The 18916-nt window shown below is 38.6% G+C and overlaps 1 protein-coding gene across 1 annotated transcript; it reads left to right on the top strand.

Moving 5' to 3' along the window:
- Positions 1–5352: 5352 nt before the first annotated feature.
- Positions 5353–15899, top strand: LOC133130896 (H-2 class II histocompatibility antigen, A-U alpha chain-like). Its single transcript, XM_061245914.1, has 5 exons — positions 5353–5506; positions 6632–6877; positions 8067–8348; positions 10888–11017; positions 15748–15899. Exons 1-4 carry the CDS (start codon positions 5443–5445, stop codon positions 11010–11012), a joined length of 717 nt encoding a protein of 238 aa, XP_061101898.1. The 5' UTR covers positions 5353–5442; the 3' UTR covers positions 11013–11017; positions 15748–15899.
- The last annotated feature ends 3017 nt before the right edge of the window (positions 15900–18916 follow it).

Here is an 18916-nt window from a genome sequence, read left to right as displayed (position 1 = left end):
TGGAACTCCTTGCCATACCTCAGGTTCCACTATGAAGTTTATCAGGGGGAAGAAGATCAAGGTCCTTCAGGGATGGCCAGCACAGTCTCCAGATATAAATATTATTGAGCATATCTGGGGAAGAATGAAGGAGGAAGCTTGGAGGACCAAGCCAAAAAACTTGGAGGAGCTTTGGGATGCCTGCAAGGTGGCCTTCCATGCCATCCCCGAGGACTTCATCAACAAGCTCTACGACTCTCTGCCAAACCGGATGGCAACTGTTCTGCAGGCCAAAGGAACCGATACAAGATATTAATTTCTTAACTGATAGTCCATGATGAAATACTAGCCTGATTTCTCATTTGGTATTTTATTTACTTTTTGAGAAAGATAAAATGTATTGATTATAATTTGATTTGCGACAAGACTTTTGTCCAGGTAGAAACTGGCTTGTTCATCATTATCAAGCAATAAACCTTATAAGCATCTATGAAATTTTTGTTTTGCTAGTATCTAAATGAACTTTAGACACTTATGATTAATTTGTGTTGTTTCCTAACTGTATTAGCTAATTAAGAGTTGGGTAATTAGCAATTCTCACTTTTGTCCACTCATGCGACAAAACTTTTGGCCGGGACTGTATCTAGTGGAATACATCAACTGAGTTTGGTTACTTTATGATGCCTGGGTATTTGTTTTTTGAGCCCAGATTAATAGATGAACAATATGTCTTAGTTTAAAGAATAATTTTGTCTACCAATAAATCTGCAGGGAAATGTTAAAGGTGCAGTTAAGTCAACTAGTAGTAATTGTCTGATTTCTCTGTGTATTGTAATAATCACAAGTAACCACTAGATGGCAGTGGTCCCCTTATAACACCACGAAGCAAGTACAAATAATAACTTAAAATCTGTAAAGTAAAATAAATAATATTTAAAAGATGATTTCATTAAATGGTTACGGTTTATTTTTAAATGATTGCCATTGGGAAATTTTACACAATTGTCAAGCATGCACATGTCCATAAGAATGATCCTTTAAGAATCATAATCATCCAGCCAGGTGCTTACAATTAAAAGCGCTACCTCACCCTGGCCAGCTCCTGCAAAACAAAGGGAAAGAAAATGAACAAAAAGGGGAGCAAGGGACATCACAGTCTTAACTACTGTATTTTGCTATAATGGTACAGATATAATTTATTGGAACTTCACTGCTTCACACATCAGTGGAAGGTAACTGTTTAAGAGAACTCTAATTTAATTCCCATAGACTCAAGTGAAATTTAAGGAAGTGACAGTCTTGCTCAGGGACACTTCGACACACCCAGTGTCGGGTTGCAACCCTCCAACTGCCAAGCCAATGTCGCCCCACACATAAATTAAATTGTTAATGTTACCAGCATTACCTGACTGGAGGAGATCATGAATCGTGAATTACCCTGATTCGTGCAGTTTCTGTACCCTGAGAGGAGTGGTAGAAGAGCTTAGTTTCTTTCCCTTCCTTAAATTTCACTTGAGTCTTTGGGAATGAGACTAGAGAATTGGAGAAAGACATTAGATATTTAGGGGGCGCTTTTATCCAAAGCATCTCAAACAACTTACAAAGCAGCTTGATTGGATTAAGCCTGGGCCAATCTGTCTCGGAGCAATGTGGGAGTCCAGGGTGCTCAAGGGTCCAGAAGCTACACTGGAGCTTGAACCACCAACCCCCCAGGTCCCAGTCAGGCAAATTAGCCACAAGGCTGTAGGCCATTTGATTTGGCTGCCCCTACTCTGACTATATTCAAATAAGGGGATACACACAATTATTTCCTTTAAAAAGTGTAAAAAAAAAAAAGGATTATATTTATGTTGATTGTTTCAGAAGCTGGAAAAGACAGTTGTGGCTTACCACAAAATTGCATGACTGTACACATTTAGCAATTACAATTCAGCATATTCTTTTTGCAAATCTTTCCACTAAAGGGCAGTAGTGTTCTAGCCTGTAGCGTAGTGGTTATGGTACATACATAGTATACATGGTATATACTGGTACCTGCAAGGTTGATGGTCTGAGTCACAGGGGGCTGTTAATTAAAAGATAAATAACATTCAAAAGTGATATGAATTGGGGACAAAACATGCTCAATAAGCTTGTGCATAAGAATTTTACCAAAAATATATATAATTGCATTGCATCTGCTAAGTTTAATATTTTAACACACATGTCATTAAGGCCCACTAAGGTAAAAACTTAAATTATGCAACACTTATGTTGTATTATTGCTTCATTTAATATTCAGTTGTATAAATGGATTGTAAATGAAGTGTATAGTAGGTAGGCAGAGGGGTGTGGTAATCGTATAGCATGTATCTAAAATTAAGTACATATATTTAATATTTAATATAGTAAATAAACATACCATCGCTGGAACTGAGCAGAGGTTTTTTCACAGAGATTTCCTGGTCACTCTGATCACATTGTACTTTGCCCCCTTGCTATTTCAACAGACTCCCTTTCCCCTGCCAACAGCTCCAGACAGATACATCCATCCATCCATCCATTATCTGAACCCGCTTATCCCGATCAGGGTCGCAGGGGGGCTGGAGCCTATCCCAGCATACATTGGGCGAAAGGCAGGAATACACCCTGGACAGGTCGCCAGTCCATCGCAGGGCACACGCACCATTCACTCACACACTCATGCCTACGGGCAATTTAGACTCTCCAATCGGCCTAACCTGCATGTCTTTGGACTGTGGGAGGAAACCGGAGTACCCGGAGGAAACCCACGCAGACACGGGGACATGCAAACTCCACACAGAGAGGCCCCGGCCGACGGGGATTCGAACCCAGGACCTCCTTGCTGTGAGGCGGCAGTGCTACCCACTGCACCATCCGTGCCGCCCAGACAGATACAGTAGTGTTCAAATAAATAGCAGCAGTGCGTTAAAAAAAGTGAATAAAGTGCAAATATTTTTAAATTGCTTTTAGTTCAATATTTAAAATGTAGTGGAAACATTACACATTCAATTCCAAATCAAAGCATTAGCGAATGTGCAGTGTTTTTTTTTCTCTTCAAACTGAATACATTTTTCAAGATTTAACTTCACTTTAAATTACTGAACTGATATTTAATTGCATAACCATTGTTTCTGATAACTGCTGTGCATTTGCGTTGCATCAAGTCATCCAACTTTGGGCACCTATAAACAGGTATTTCAGCCCAGAATGAACAAACTACATTCCACAGTTCCTGTGAATTTTTTGGGTTTTGCTTCAGAAACTGCATTTTTAATTACCCCACAGGTTTTCAATGGGATTGAGGTCGGGGGATTGAGCTGGCCACTCCATTACCTCAATCCTTTTTGCCTGGAACCAAGATATTGCTTGCTTACTTGTGTGTTTGGGATCGTTGTCTTGTTGAATTAAAAAATCTAAAGACAACCCTCAACACAAACTTAAAAAATGGCCAGCATGAGACTAAATGTAGAATGTGGTGTGTAGATAAGAAAAAGTATCAGTGCTTTCTGTAGCCTCTATATTTGATCTTTTCAATGTTCTCAACAAATACAATTATTAAATAAATAAATACCATGCTGAAATAAAAGTAAGTTCTAGCAGTAATTTATAATGCTAGCGTCCACCCAGACCTTTCTTAAATATTTCATTATACTTCTTTATCTGAAATGGTAACAAGTTTAGAAATCCAGAAACAAAACTGAAACAAGATATTTGTACAGTGAGAAACTCCTTAACTCTCAGTAGAACTAGTATTAATTTCATTGGTATCCGTTTTTCAGAGCACATCACCTGACAACACATGATGGTACTTTTATTGCAATACGGATTGGACAGAATGCACAGTGGTTTGGGGATGTTATTTGTACATGTACTAATAGAATGAAAAGTCCACCCCCCCCGTGTAAGTAACCCACCTGACTATATAGTTTACCCTTTTACAGAAACCGCTGTCCCCCCATTAGTCCCCCCATTACAACATAAAGCATTCCCTGCCTTGAACCTTTCCATTACTCAGCATTATTTAAATAGTAATATAAAACAATTCTGTTTAAATATATTTTTAATTGACTATGCAACACAGTACCATCAATAATGGGGGTGAACATTCAAGAGGGAACTGCAATAAAAAGTATGCATTTGTTTGCAGTAATTACTGTTCATGTTCAGGTCTCGGAGAAAGGACTTTGGGAAAAAAAAGAACTGGGGGCATACAGTATCAATATGTGTGTTGAATTATGTGAAACCAACAAACCAACACCACAAAAATGGTATATCTATATTATGCTCATTTATCAATGGTTGTTAAGTTATTTTATCTGTTTGATTGAATTCTGATTATTTTTTTATGTGATCTCTGTGCAGCCTACTGGCTTATAGCTGCTGTCATGTCAGGTTTCCATTGCAAATTATATTTTAGTGATTAAATTGAGGTCAAATAAATTAAAAAAGGTCAAAATAATACAATGTGAAAACTATAAGATTCAGCTTAGGAGACAAAGTGCAGTAATTCACTATCTCCAGTGAATTCTGCAAAAGATGTAGTTGTCAAATTCTAGTCCTGGAGGGCTTCAGGGTATTCTCAGCACTGGTAGTTCATTGATTGCTGGAAGAATCCACACACCTGTTTCTTGAGGCCTTAATTGGCAGCTGATTGAAAGAAACCATCAAAAACCTATACACTACAACCCCCTGGGAATTTAGTTTGACAACCCTGCTTTAGATTTTATTACATTGAGGTCACATTTGTGAGCTTCTCACACTTCTCTCTTGCCATTGTAATAAACAGTTTGAAATAATCTCTATATAAAATATCAATAGGTGGCACTGCTGCACCTCGTGGCGCAGTCCATTATTGTCCTCCCTACTTCATAAAAATATCTCCCTGGTAATAGGTAATGCCGTCTGTTTTTTATTTTTTATTTTAAGGCTCAGTCTGTATCTCACATGTTCACATTAAGGGTTTATAATTAATGGTTGATAATATTTTCACCAAATGTTTTTGAACATTTTACAAGGTGCAAAAATCCAGAATGGTCCCCATTCCATTGCAGATCGGTTTCTGGCGTAAACATTGCGGAATTGTTATAAATGCAACTGAGACAATGAGTTTCAGTGACACTTTACTGACTGCACAAGCGGAATTCTAGAGTAAAACCAGAGCCATTTGTCAACCAAAAACTGTGGAGTTCCAGGAATATAATTAATATTTAGTAATACAGATAATCCATTGAAATAACACAGTGCAAATCTCTGTTCAAATGCGTTCAAAGAAATTAACTTCCCTAGCAACTGGCAGCCTTTTTTTTGATTGGTTATGTGTGAATAAAGAATGACACTACATGGGGGTCAGGCAGTGGTTTCACTTCACACATATGCTACTCTGTGTATACACAAGCTGCTGCACATTCACAAAAGACACAGGACCAGAGCAGAGCCAGTCTGTGCTGTCTGAAGTTGAAAATGAACCACTCCATATTCACAGCTGTGCTGTTGGGAGCAGTCTATGTCCTTGCCAAAGTTGAGGGTAAGTGCTGTAACATTTAATTTTTAAATTAATTTTCAACTCAAAATGTATGTGGATCAACTTCGTATGTGTATATCCATGGCTTCTCTCAAAATTCAAATGGGGCTCAAACCATGAGACACAAAATAACAATGAAAAGCTCCAGGTTCAGCAATGAAGAAGCACCATGTATCCATACCCTACAATTAAAATACTGCCTGTTTTAACTATGATGTTTTTGTGGGTCATTTAGAGCACTTACATTTTGTGTTTGTACGAATGTGTAGCTTCATGTTTGTCTGGAGGATAAAGCCTGAAAAGCCTATGATGAATGTAAAGTAAAAGTGAATATAATGAATTATTATGATAAGCAATGTAACGGTAGACTGAATGCACTGTGAACAATAAATATGGTTTTAAATACGAGGTTGTAAGGAAATGTAAAAGGTTGAGCAAAATACCACCTGTAGTGGATAGTATGATTTTAGGGACCACAAACAGGCCACTTGCAGAAAACCTAAGGTATGAGTGAGAGTATAGGGAAATACTAATTTGGAGAGGTAAGGGTGGAGCAAGATAATGAAGAACTTGTATTGGTGGACAGTTAGTAATGTGTTCACGATGTGATAGGAGCCTACCTGGCAGTTTAGTTTTAGACATACTGGCATTCATGGAGAAAAGGGTGTTGTTAATCTAAGCGGGAGGAAATGATTGCATGTAAGAGAGTTTCAGCATCGGTCAGACTGGGGGAGGAAGGACAAGCACCAAGGTGAAAGAATGCGGTTAGTTATAAAGTTAAGGATTCTGAAAAAAACGATGTTATCAATAGCAAAACAGAAGGCTGGACTTTGGTGCAAGCAGCAATAATGCCGTGTTGCCAAATTTTAGCATCATGAAATTGGTAGACATCCAATTTTGTATGATTTGAATACATGCTAGGAGTGTGTGAGGAGGAAGGGCAGCGGTGGATTTGGTGCTGACATTTCTGAATACCATCAGCATATCAGTAAGAGTTTAAAACATGCTTATGGATGATGTGACAAAGAGGAGAGAGAAGGAGGGGGTCTAAGCATGTGATACGGATATTTGCATGCGCAATCGCTGAAAATGCAAGGTTTACATTTTTTTTATATTTCTCTCTTTTAGCTCATATAAATATCGCTGTTAGAGCCTGCCAGACCAATGACACTGCTCCAGAGGATGAGGTGCAGTTGGATGGAGATGAGATGTTTTATGTCGACTTTAAAAACAAAGAGGTCATTCTTAGCCTGCCTGACTTTGCTGATAAGTTTACCGAAAGCTGGTATGAATCCGCACAGGCGAATCATGCTATCTGCCTTAATAACTTGGATGTGTCCGTCAAATCTGAAAATGACCCACCTGAGGCAATAGGTAAGAACTCATCATTTCTGACACCAACCGAATTTATCATTGTTTGAATTGTAATTGTGGTGTGTGCACACAGCTAAAGTAATACAAAATAAAGGCATTTATCATCTATAACTACAGTATGCTTTTGGATCAGTATGTCAAAATGGATGTTGGGTCAATGTCAAATGTCTCCATACATTCAATTTTTCAACTCCATATCTTACATACAACAGACCTTATGACAAGACGAGGTGACTCATCACACTGTACCTTATATTTATCATCATATATTCCCATTTCAAAACTTAAATCATAAAAAAATGTAAAAGCCCTATTTTGGAATGGAATGGTTATTTAACATTTTTTATTTGTTGTTCTTTTATTCTGAGTACCATAATAAATGATGGAGCTCCTTTAAGTTAAGATTAGCCCGGATGTTCTACTGCATTATATTAAAATCAGGCAAATTAGGCAAAAATGCATAAAATACTTTAGACATTCCTGCCATGTAATATTTGATGGCCTACCCATTGTTAACTGCAAAATTCCAGCTTTCAGTTTGGCACACACTTCCTTCAGTGACACGTTAAGTGTGAGAGGTTGATAACCATACAATATACAGTATAATTACCACCATAAAGGAAAACACCCAATGCACTACAAGTCAGCTAAAAAAGGTGCTCAACAACCAGGACAAATGGACTGTGAGAGTGGATTCCTTACCAGGACAACTTCACAGGGACAAGAGACAAAATAAGAGACGGTGGTGACAGAGCTCAGAGTAATGCACTTTGTCATGCCCACTTTGTCAGAGTCTGAGGAAGACGTTGTTTGGCATTGAAACGTCAATCTCCCCTGTCCATTAAACAGTGCATAACTCAATTTAATGCTGGTGCATAGCTAGCATCAATGTTGATCCTGATCCCTGTAGTTTTTCTCTTTCTGTACTTTACCTGAAAAGTGAAATGTCATGACGACTCTTTGAGCTTTTAGTGGAATTGACTTGGTTTCTAGGATGTTCCATTTATTATTTAACACTGCAAAACCTGATGATTGAATGATTTGTTAACACTGGGTCCTGCAAACCTGAATTCATGAATTTCAATCACATGACCAAATTGTTGTGGTGCCCATATTGATGATCAAATGATGATTGCTTACTGGGTTTGATGTGAAAATTGGGATATGACCTGGATTCATCATTCCACAGATCCTCCTGAGAGCACAGTCTATGCAATGGAAGAACTCGAGCTGGGGAAGAAAAACATCCTGATATGCTTTGTGAACAATTTCTATCCCGCTCCTGTCAAAGTGAAGTGGACCAAGAATAATGCTGAAGTGAAGGATGGAGTGACTCTAAGCCGCTACTATCCCAACCCTGATTTTACCTTTCAACAGTTCTCCACTCTGAGCATCACTCCTGAGGAGGGGGATGTCTACTCCTGCACCGTGGAGCACAAGGGGCTTCAATATCCCCTAACCAAGATCTGGGGTGAGGATCTAGTGTAATGGAAAATTAGTGCTAGGACACATTTTGGAATCTTCTTGACAAAATGCATATTGGTACACAACATTCATAACATAGTGAAACAGTCTGTATTGATCACTTCACACTTCAATTCCTGTTCCCTGTGATTCGTATATGTTCTCAGTATTAGCTACTATATGGTACATAAAACAGTTTCAGGGCCTCAATGGGTAAGTCTAATTATAGGTTTGTAAAAATGGATGCTAAGGCAATGGCATGCAGTGGTAAAGGGCCCAGAATATCCTCCCAATTATTTATTTCCAAATCACCCAAGGTGGTTTGTACACGTGGTAGCCATGCAATTAACAATTTTGGGGGGAAAAGGGTTTGAACAAAAGCATAATAATAAGTATATAAAACAATGAGAGAATGTGGAAGTAAATTAACATTTTAATGGTTAAAGAAGGTGCACCATGTTAGGAAAAGGCATTGTGCAGGCGATACTAATGAATAAAAAACATATAACGTTAATACAAGCAAGCAAACAATGAGTTATATGTGTCAATCGAATAAAGTCAGTTTTTTTAAATGGTTATGAGAAAAGCCATGAGGTAAGTTTAGCAAAGGTTATAGGAAGAAAATAGACAACTATGTACCTGTTACAATAATTATATTACATTAATGGCATTTAGAATTTGTTCTTAGGTAGGAACATAATTTACAAGTGGTCCCGACTTGTCGTATGAATCATGCATGTCCTTTGTTCTTGTTATTGCATGTACTTCAGTCCTCTGTCAACAAGCGGTCAATAGCCATTTAGTCAAGCAACCTGCCAAACAACCAATCCAGTCCTGTACGTCAAGTAATTACTTGTAATTAAGCACAGATGATATTGAGAGATGTTTACAAGTGACAGTTACATACAGCTGAATTCAGTCTGATTATGTAGGACTGTGGGCCTGCTGCGACAGTATTTTGAAATACAGGAGATGTTACTTCTAAGTGGAAGATGCTCCCAGTTATATCACTTAATATGCACAGAACTAAATTAATTTATAACATATACAGTCCCCTCCAAAGGTATTGGAACAGCAAGGCCTTTGTTTCTGCAATATACTGAATACATTTGGGGTTGAGATAAAAAGATGAACACGAGACAAGATTTCAGAATTTCAGCTTTTATTTCCTGGTATTTACACCTCGATGTGTTAAACTACTTATACATAGCACCTTTGGTATGATCACAGACTATTCTGCAAAGAAAGTTAAATAACTATGAACAAGATGAGTTTGCTTATTTAACGATATATCAACCCACAACAACGTCACAGCAAATGTTATTTTCCAGTGAGTGGTTAAAATATAAAGACCTGTAAAAAACGGACATACTGATATAAGACACGGAAAGACATGGGTCCTCCTAAACCACGGGCCCCAGTGCAGCTGAGTGCACCGCCTATGTCACTGCCACTGAAACAGACACACTTTGGAGTGCCACTGCTAAGGGTCTGAATACTTCTGTAAATTAGATTTCAGTTTTTGATTTTTAATAGACTGTGGCCAGACAGTCGTGATATTTTGTCTTTCGTGTCTTTCAGCTAGAGGGTCTCGTTTTCAAGGATTATGTTTACAGCAGCAGTCCCCTGTTCAGCTGTAAATGTTGCTTGTCTGCCACAAGCATATGGTCTTCTCCCAACCCTATAGTGTTCAGTAAAACCAAAAATCCATGATAGTAGTTATATGTAATGTGAACACAATGTGAATGCAACCTGTATGTACAGCAGTTGATGTATGTGGTACAGTATACTGTAAATTGTTCATTGCTCTGTGGTTACAGTCATAGTTACCAGCTCTCCCTCTATAAGACATGTATAATTGATGCAACTGTTGATCTGCTCAGATTTGGTTGTAATCCTCATGCCACGTCAACCATTGTTAGCTCAATGTTGATTACATTATCCACAAATGTTGCTCTTATTTAACCCTCCTATGTTTGGGGTCAATTTGACCCCATTTAGTGTTTGACATCTCTTAAATTCATTTTGATACTTTAGGCCCTGAAAGGCCCTCGTCCAGCTCTCCCACCTCTTATTCGCACATAGATCTGTGACCCATGAGTTCATAGTTAAACGGGCATACAAGTCGGTCACTATATGTGTTTACTGGTAATTAGCCTACAGTATGAAGTCTGAACTTCACTTGTGTGCAGGAGCTACCTATGTACTGTAATACTTGTGTTTGTATGCCTTTTACTCATGTGGCGAGAATAATCCTGTGTGTGAGTAGCTCTTGCTTGTGTGGAGAAAATGCTCACATGTACAGGTGCCTTTTAATCGCGAGGAAGGTCTCATTTTTGTCCTTGCATGATTTGTTGCTGATTTGCCGCTATATTCATCACTTGAACCCAGACATCACTAGCACTTTTGCACAATGTGTATTTGGAAATTTATTAAAATTGGTTTACTTGAAAGGCTCTCTATATACAGTGATTATTGTTAGAAAATTTACAACTAAGTTATTCATGGATGCATTTTGCCTGAATGAAAGTCCTTTCTTCACACAGAGCCTGAAGCCAACACTGAATCAGACATGGGAGCAACAGTGTTCTGTGGAATCGGACTGACCCTGGGTCTGCTGGGAGTGGGAGTTGGAACTTTTTTCCTCATAAAAGGAAATAACTGCAACTGAAAGAGGTAGTATATTGTATGTACCAAACATTGACATAAATAGTATGTGCAGTAGTATCTGTATAGCAGAAGCTTTATTTATGTTCAGTCTGGGTCATGTGGTATTCTCCATCAGATTTTGTATTTATATAATGTGTTCTGAAAGCTATAAAAATGGGAACATGATAAATCTCTCAATAGCACTTACAGTGGGCTCGAGAATTATTGGCAACCACAATAAACACAAAACGTGCTGTTAACAAAAAAAATAATACAGTTATTGACATAAGCTTTATTTTCCAACATGTGAAAAGTAGTGCACTTTATTAATGATCAACCAAATGGAATGGAATGGGATCAATCAAAGTCTTACAACTGTCCTGTCTGACATTTGTGCACCAAAAATAAAATGTGAACGTGAAGGTGAGTTAGACCGTCCTCATTCCCCTAAGATGATGAAGGATTGATGATACATGATCCAATATCATCACGGGTAAATGATACTACTCCATCCACACCTGACATTTGTGCACAAACAAAAATAAAAAACTAACAGTGCCAAAGCTCAATGAAGAGGTTACAAACAAGCAGTGAGTCAAGGAAAGACTGGGCTTATGTAGATCTGGTAAACCTCTTCCCTGATTACCCAATCCTCATGCAATCAGTGATTATCCACTGCACGAGGGAGACCTGAATGTGACAGCCTCTAGTGGCTCTAAGAGGTAATGCCATCAAGTGTTACGACTGGCTCGTTCTAGTCATGAACAGGAAAATGAGACATGCGACAACAGGCTTACGAGATAACCAATTATTTATTCTAAGTAAGTTATTATGGGGTATGAGAGATCAGTATGACTGTAGTGTTGCATGTAGTCAGAATAGCAATGTTGCGGGTGCAAAAATACAACAAAAACCGTCTGTCCTACGACAGGTGTGATATTACGGCCCCCAAGCAGCAACACTGGAGCTCCTTTAACCCGGAATTAAACTCGCTCCCTTGTGGAGGGACCATGTCCACCAATCAACCTGTTGGAAGGCATAAGGGGAAAATGTTAAAATGCAGCAGGGGGGTGTGACACAAGGCAAACCATGACAGCCAAAAACAGAAAGCGGAGGCTGCAGTGGGCATAGGCTCAGCAAAACTGGACAGTTGAAGACTGGAAAAATGTAGCCTGGTCTGATGAATCTTGATTTCTGCTAAGGCATACAGATGGTAGGGTCAGAATTTGGCACCAACACAAAAATCCATGGACCCAACCTGTCTTGTGTCAACAGTCCAGACTGGTGGTGGTGGTGTAATGATGTGGGGAATATTTACTTGGCACACTGGGTCCATTAAATCCAATCAATCATCGCATGAATGACACAGCCTATTTGAGTATTGTTGCTGATCATGTGCATCCCTTCATGGCCACAATGTACCCATCTTCTAATGGCTACTTTCAGCATGATAATGCACATGTCACAAAGAAAGATTTGTCTCAGAAAGGTTTCATTAACATTGAGTTCAATGTTCTTCAGTGGCCTTCCCAGTCAGCGGATCAGAATCCAATAGAACACCTTTCGATGTGGTAGAACGGGAGATTCACATCATGAATGTGCAGCTGACAAGTCTGCAGAAATTGCATGATGCAATCATGTCAACATGGAACACAGTCTCAAAGGAATGTTTTCAACATTTTGTGGAATCCAAGAATTGAGGCTGTTCTGAGAGCAAAGGGAGGCCCTACCCAGTGTTATCCTAATAAAGTGCTCAGTGAGTGTATATTACAATGTCTAATATAGACAAAGATGGTACAAAGATGGATCTGCCAACACCAAGGCCCTGCTGTGTAAAGCGCTTGTCCTTAGGATCAACCTCTCCATGCCAGTTTCCACTAGCCGGGTAAAGACTGGAAAACCAACAGACATTAGTTAGGCTATCCAAAGCGTCATCAATTCTAGGGCAGGGATATGCATCCATTCTAGTCTCATCATTTAATTTTCAATGATCTACTCAAAAGATCAGGGCTCAACATTAACGGTTACCCTCGGCAACCATTTTGAGGCCTCTGGCTGCCTTCTTTGGCAACCGCTTTTTCCTGTCATTTATATATAACAATATAGACTCAGTGACCACTTTATTAGGAAATACTCCAGCTAGTTAATGAAAACATTGAATCAACCAATCATGTTGCAGAAACTAAATCCATGCAGACATGGTCAAGAGATACAGCTGTTTTTCAAACCAAATGTCAGAATGGAGAAGAAATGCAATCTAAGTGACTTGATTGTTGGTGGAATGATTGTTGGTGCCAGACAGGGTGTTTTTAGTATCTCAGAAATTGCTGATCTCCTGCGATTTTCATGAACAACAGAGTTTGCAGAGAACTGTGCGAAAAAAACCATCCAGCAGTTCTGCGTGCAAAAACAGGTTATTAATGAGAGAGTTCAGAGGAAAAGGGCCAGACTGGTCAAAGTTGACAGGAAGGTGACAGTAATGCAAATAACCATACATTACAACAGTGGTATGCAGAAGAGCATCACTGAACAAACAACACATCAAACCTCGAAGAGGATAGGCTACAGCAGCAGAAGACAAATAAGTCTAAAAAAACAAGTATCAAAATACCTTACAAAGTGGTCACTGAGTGTATAAAGACATACCAAACTGGAAAATCCCATTTTAATAAAATGTCAACATATTATTTTGTTGCCTCTGTAAAGTTACTCTGAACTAGCCAACATGCGTGTGCAGCAAGATATGTAGTTGCACTTATCGTTCTGTAGCCACTTTCAACACAAATGCACAACCAGCTTGCTGTACGTTATTGCAACGGTGAAACAAACTAAATTTACTGTTGAATATAAAAAGTCAAACAACAACCAATTGATGTCATAAAATGATCCACGCGATCATACAGGCACAGCCAAACCTGAACGAAGAAAAGCAGACCTTTGTCAAAGCTTGGAAGGCGAAGTATATCCTCACAGAAGGATGGGAAATTATATTGCAAGCCATGTACAACATACACCTCCATCAGTGAGAAAAGGCTAAATTATCATGTACGCACATAAGAATAGCCTACAGCTCGTGGTATGAAAAGTATAAAGTATTACTGTCCTGTCCTAATAACACAATAACTTAATGAGAATCGGGACATTGTTTGCCACAAATCTTCTTGCAGGAAAAAATATTCATTTTGTATTTTGAATGCAATTCTACCATTACTTTACATTTAAAACAGGTCTGAATGACCTATACTGGAGCCAGCCACAGTGGGGCTCGTGAGCACTGTCTCTCAGCATGATCTTCAAAAAAGAATCCTGGAAAGCACACCTTCGGTCAACCTAAGCATTGAAGCACCCGGAAGTATGGCTGCTGAGTGCAAAAGAGGTTTTAATTAAAATATTCTGATTTAACATTTTTGTTGGATAAAAACATTTGATCACAAAAAAGGAAGGGAGCCTTTAAGCAGTGGTTCCCAAACTCCGTCCTGGGCCCCCTGTGTATGCTGGTTTTATTGATATTTTAAGAAAAAAAAAGTTAAAAGGGTTGTTGGTTGGTGTTCTGCGGCACAAAGCTATTATGAAGCTTACAGACAGCAAGTTGCAAGCTTCGCATTTAGCCTTAACATTTACACCATTTGGTATTTTAGCTACATTTGTTGATAAGAGATTGTTCTTGTGTCCCTATATGAAACGTTCTTCAGTGATTTAATCTATGAGTGAATCAGTTGTGGTGTATACAGCCAATTAGTTGATTTTGCCAGGGTAATTTTTGAAAACAAAAACCTGCACAAACATGACCTCCAGGACTAGAATTGCCAACCCCTGGGCAAAGCTTATGTATCTATCATTTACCATCTCATGCGAAATCGCAAAAACATTGGAATGACACAAAATGCCTTTGGACTGGATTTGACAAGAGATGTTCTGCAATATTGTGAGCATAAGAATGAATGGTAAGGGGTTTGCTTTTCAGCAAACTGTAATCTCACCTTTCTGTTCTTCAGTCATATCAGCGGTTTGCATCTTGTAGTGTACCCTCTGTAATTCTCCTGGTGTCGTCCACATATGGTAGACTTTGACATCTACACCTATATCCAGGAGAGTGCTTTTGATCTGTTGAGAGCTGACAGTCTACACTTCAACCTCATTGTCATTGTATCCTTTCAAACTCCAACTGCTAGAGTACAGAACCTAAATGACTACAAATGTGTCACTGTCCAATGAATTACGGTGGTCACTGTACATGTACATGAATACTTACACCTATGCACACATATATTCTTGTTGCCTTTCTATGAATCAGATTTGCAGCATATTTCATGTATTAGACACACAGCCCTCTCCACCATGTAATAGATATATTGGCAAAAGAAAATGTCCCTAGTGACCCACCTCATATGCACAACACCCACTGACCTTCTCTATTATTCTCAATGCCCAACATGTTTGTATTATTATCAGTCAGGTGTATGCTTTTGCTTTCCAAAATAGGAGAGTATAGGGTTTTAACTGTCTTGCCCTGCCCCAGTAATAATTAATCATAATGAATGAATAATTATACATCGTATTGTGTCCATTATAACACGCTCTTAATTTGTCCAATGTGAAAATAACTGGATAAAAGAATCAGAGCATCACCACAGATTGATGTACGAATTACCACATGACACCACTTGCTAAAAAGCGGTTAAATGTAAAATTACACACTGGTTGGTTCATATGAATTATGATATGTCCTTAAATAATATTATTTTCATTTTGTCCAGGTCTTCATGAGGACTCAAGGCCAAGGCATGAAGAAGACTTAGCTATTACTCATGATCAGGGTATTAAAATAAATTTCCTTTATGTTGTAAATACAGATTTCAATATTAATTGCGATTTAGAAATACAACCAGTACACTGAATAATTCAGAAAGTGTTTTTTACTTGGTGGCTTATACATTATTTTTGCCAGCACTTCAATAAGGCTTTGCAAATTAGCCATGAACCAATCTATTTGTAAATGATAGATGGTACATTTCTAACTGTTAAATCATAAATAAAAAGTTTACAACCATGGACATTTTCATGTTATTGGATCTTAGCTTTGACTGGTGCATTTTACAGAGGAATACCTACGGTGATTTGTCTAAAGCCGCTCAGTATTACTCCTAAGAATAGTCTCAAAGTTTGACTCAGGAGATGATCACAAAAAAGTAGGACCCAAGTGCCATGAATAATGAGCTAAGACCATTTTTCAGCAAAGAGTAACCAGCATTCTTAGGTGCTCAGTTAGATCTCAGTTTAATTCACAGCCCATTCAGGTGCCGTATCTACAATGGCACCCAGGACACAGCCAATAGCAAGCCTTCATAGAACGGCCTGTTGCATGAACTGGAATAATTAGCAATCTGCTCCTGCCTCCATTCAGTTTATATTAACCATTCTGTTATGTTCAGAGTTTATGATAGAACTGAAAAACAGTGTGTCAAGTATAAATTACAATGTACCATTTAGGGGTAAATATTTACTGCATAGTGGCACTGCTATAGGGCAATTCCGTGTTAACTCAAATTAACTGCAGCAAAGCATCTCTTGTGTGGTTGTAGGCAATGATGAGGAATAGAAATCTTGAAAATCTGAGCTTATTCTTTTTGTGCTACAGCCTTCTAAAATTTAGAGGGCCATGACTTAAAAAATGCCAAGTTGCATGAAATCAGAAATTTTTAAATGCATGATCTGTTGTCATCATGATCTGTTGTCATCATCATCTGGTGTAAAAAAACATGAATCTATTATTCATTTTGAAGATAGCAGACCTTAAATATGATATTCTTTATTGTGACGCCATTTTCAAGGGGTCATATCTCAAAAAGTAAACACATTTTTTGTCTATGTAAGTGTTATGAGAGACTGTGCTCCCATAAAAAAAGTATAATACATTATAATTGACAAAGATATACTAGATATACTAGCTCATGAAAAATGCAATTAATTTAGTTATGGCATAAATTGAAATGGGGTGTTAGTGCCACCATCCTCAACTTTGGATATGTTGAAGATTGAATTTCATGAAAGAAATTGCTAGGTATAAGCGTAAGACCTCAGTGGTTTACCACGTCACATAACATACCACGTCATTTTCATGACATGGTATGTTAAGACAATAATAGAGAAATTCAACAAGGCGAAAATCTACTTCAAGAAGTCATACTTCAAGCAGAGCAAGTATTAAAACAGAAGAATGTAATAAGACAAAAAATGCATGGCAAGAAATCTTGCAAACTATTAATTCCTCCTTCCCTTCCACTAAACAAACTCCAGATGAATGTAAGGAGAGATGATGGGTGTGTGGTCAAAGCTCTGCTAGCAACAATGACACTTTCTGTACAGAACTTCCTGTCTAAACCTCACCTCACACTGGAAATACAGCAACAATTGCTGGGAACATGATTTCACAGAAAAGACTGCACAATATTAAAGATCTACAAAGTAAATGTATACCAATTCAATTTAGGAAAATCAGTTTTAATCACTAAGTATGCATAACAAAATAAATACACCCTCTCTACTAACTGCTTTCAGCACAGCCTTCAATAAAGGCTACAAAACCTGGGCTTGTGTAATTGATTCAAATATTGGTCATGAATACTCTTTGAGTGTGGGTCAGGAGGACACATAGTACATGTATCCACAATTTTAAATAATGTTGTTAAAAGGTACACAATTTTCTGGAAGAGAAACTGCAGGACCTGGAGTTCAGTAGTACTGCAATAGTGACTACCATAAACCTTGGAGTGGCGCACGACAGCAACCTCACCTTCAATGACAACATAGGATGAGTGAGCTGGGCTTGCAGATTCTTCCTTTTCAACATTGGAAGAATACACTCCTTTGTCACCACCTAGTCCACTCAAAACACTGGCATGGACGTCACGGCAGAGGGGACAGAGGAACCAGAAGCAGACACAGGGGTGTGGAAAAAATGGCAGGTTTTAATGAGGGTCAGACAGAGCGAAATCCAGACAGGTGAGGGTTCAAAACTGGGAAGGCAATCCAAAAGAAGGGCAGAGGTACAGAGTCTATAAAAACAAGCGAAGAGTCCAGAGAAGCAGGCAGGGGCCATACACAGGAATCCAAAAGCACAAATCAACAAAAGACAGCATGCCACAAGGGCAAGGGCTCAGGAACAAGAGGGCTAGAACTGGGGTGAAGAGATAAAGGGCTCGGGACTCAGGAAACGACAAACAAGCAAGCAGCAACAGAAAAGTACAGTTATAAATACACAGGGGAATGAGACAAACTAGGTGGCGCATGGGAGTGAGGGCGGTCTAACAAATAAACATCAGGTGAGACACATGAATGTACAAACGGCACATTCATATAATACACATGAGACACATGTAATACAAACGGCTCCAGACTAGGGAGTAAACAATTGCACAGAATCAGGAGATGTAGTGATAACGAAGTTATCGAGTTAATGAAGTTAGAGGTGCGAACACTTCGCTGAAACTAGGCAAGTAATCAGTGATAGAATAGGGAGGCAGAGTTAGAGAACAGAATTGAAACTGGAGATGCGTTAGTGATTAAATTACAAATACCAAAAACTAGTGAATGTTAGTTTGTTAGTTTGGCGAACATATTAGTGTGTTAATATAATTAGTACTATACAAATTCTATGTTAGCTGGGATTAGTATATTAGTGTTATCTACAAACATGAAAGGGAGAGAAAGCATGAAGTAAGAACAGCAAGACAGAAGGAGGAAAATTCTGAAACCACTCAATTAGTGAAGCACGCAGACAGGGGAGTGACTCGCGATCCGAAACATTCAGACACAGACAAAACAGGGGAAGACGAGTGCAAAGACTAATGAATGTAAACAGAACACCAGAAATCCATCCATCCATTATCTGAACCCGCTTATCCTGAACAGGGTTGCAGGGGGGCT

This window comes from Conger conger, chromosome 1 (genome assembly GCF_963514075.1).
Source record: "Conger conger chromosome 1, fConCon1.1, whole genome shotgun sequence".
In the NCBI taxonomy this organism is placed as follows: domain Eukaryota; kingdom Metazoa; phylum Chordata; class Actinopteri; order Anguilliformes; family Congridae; genus Conger; species Conger conger.
The sequence above is the reverse complement of the archived record's forward strand: the minus strand, read 5'-3'. Positions and strand labels throughout refer to the sequence as shown.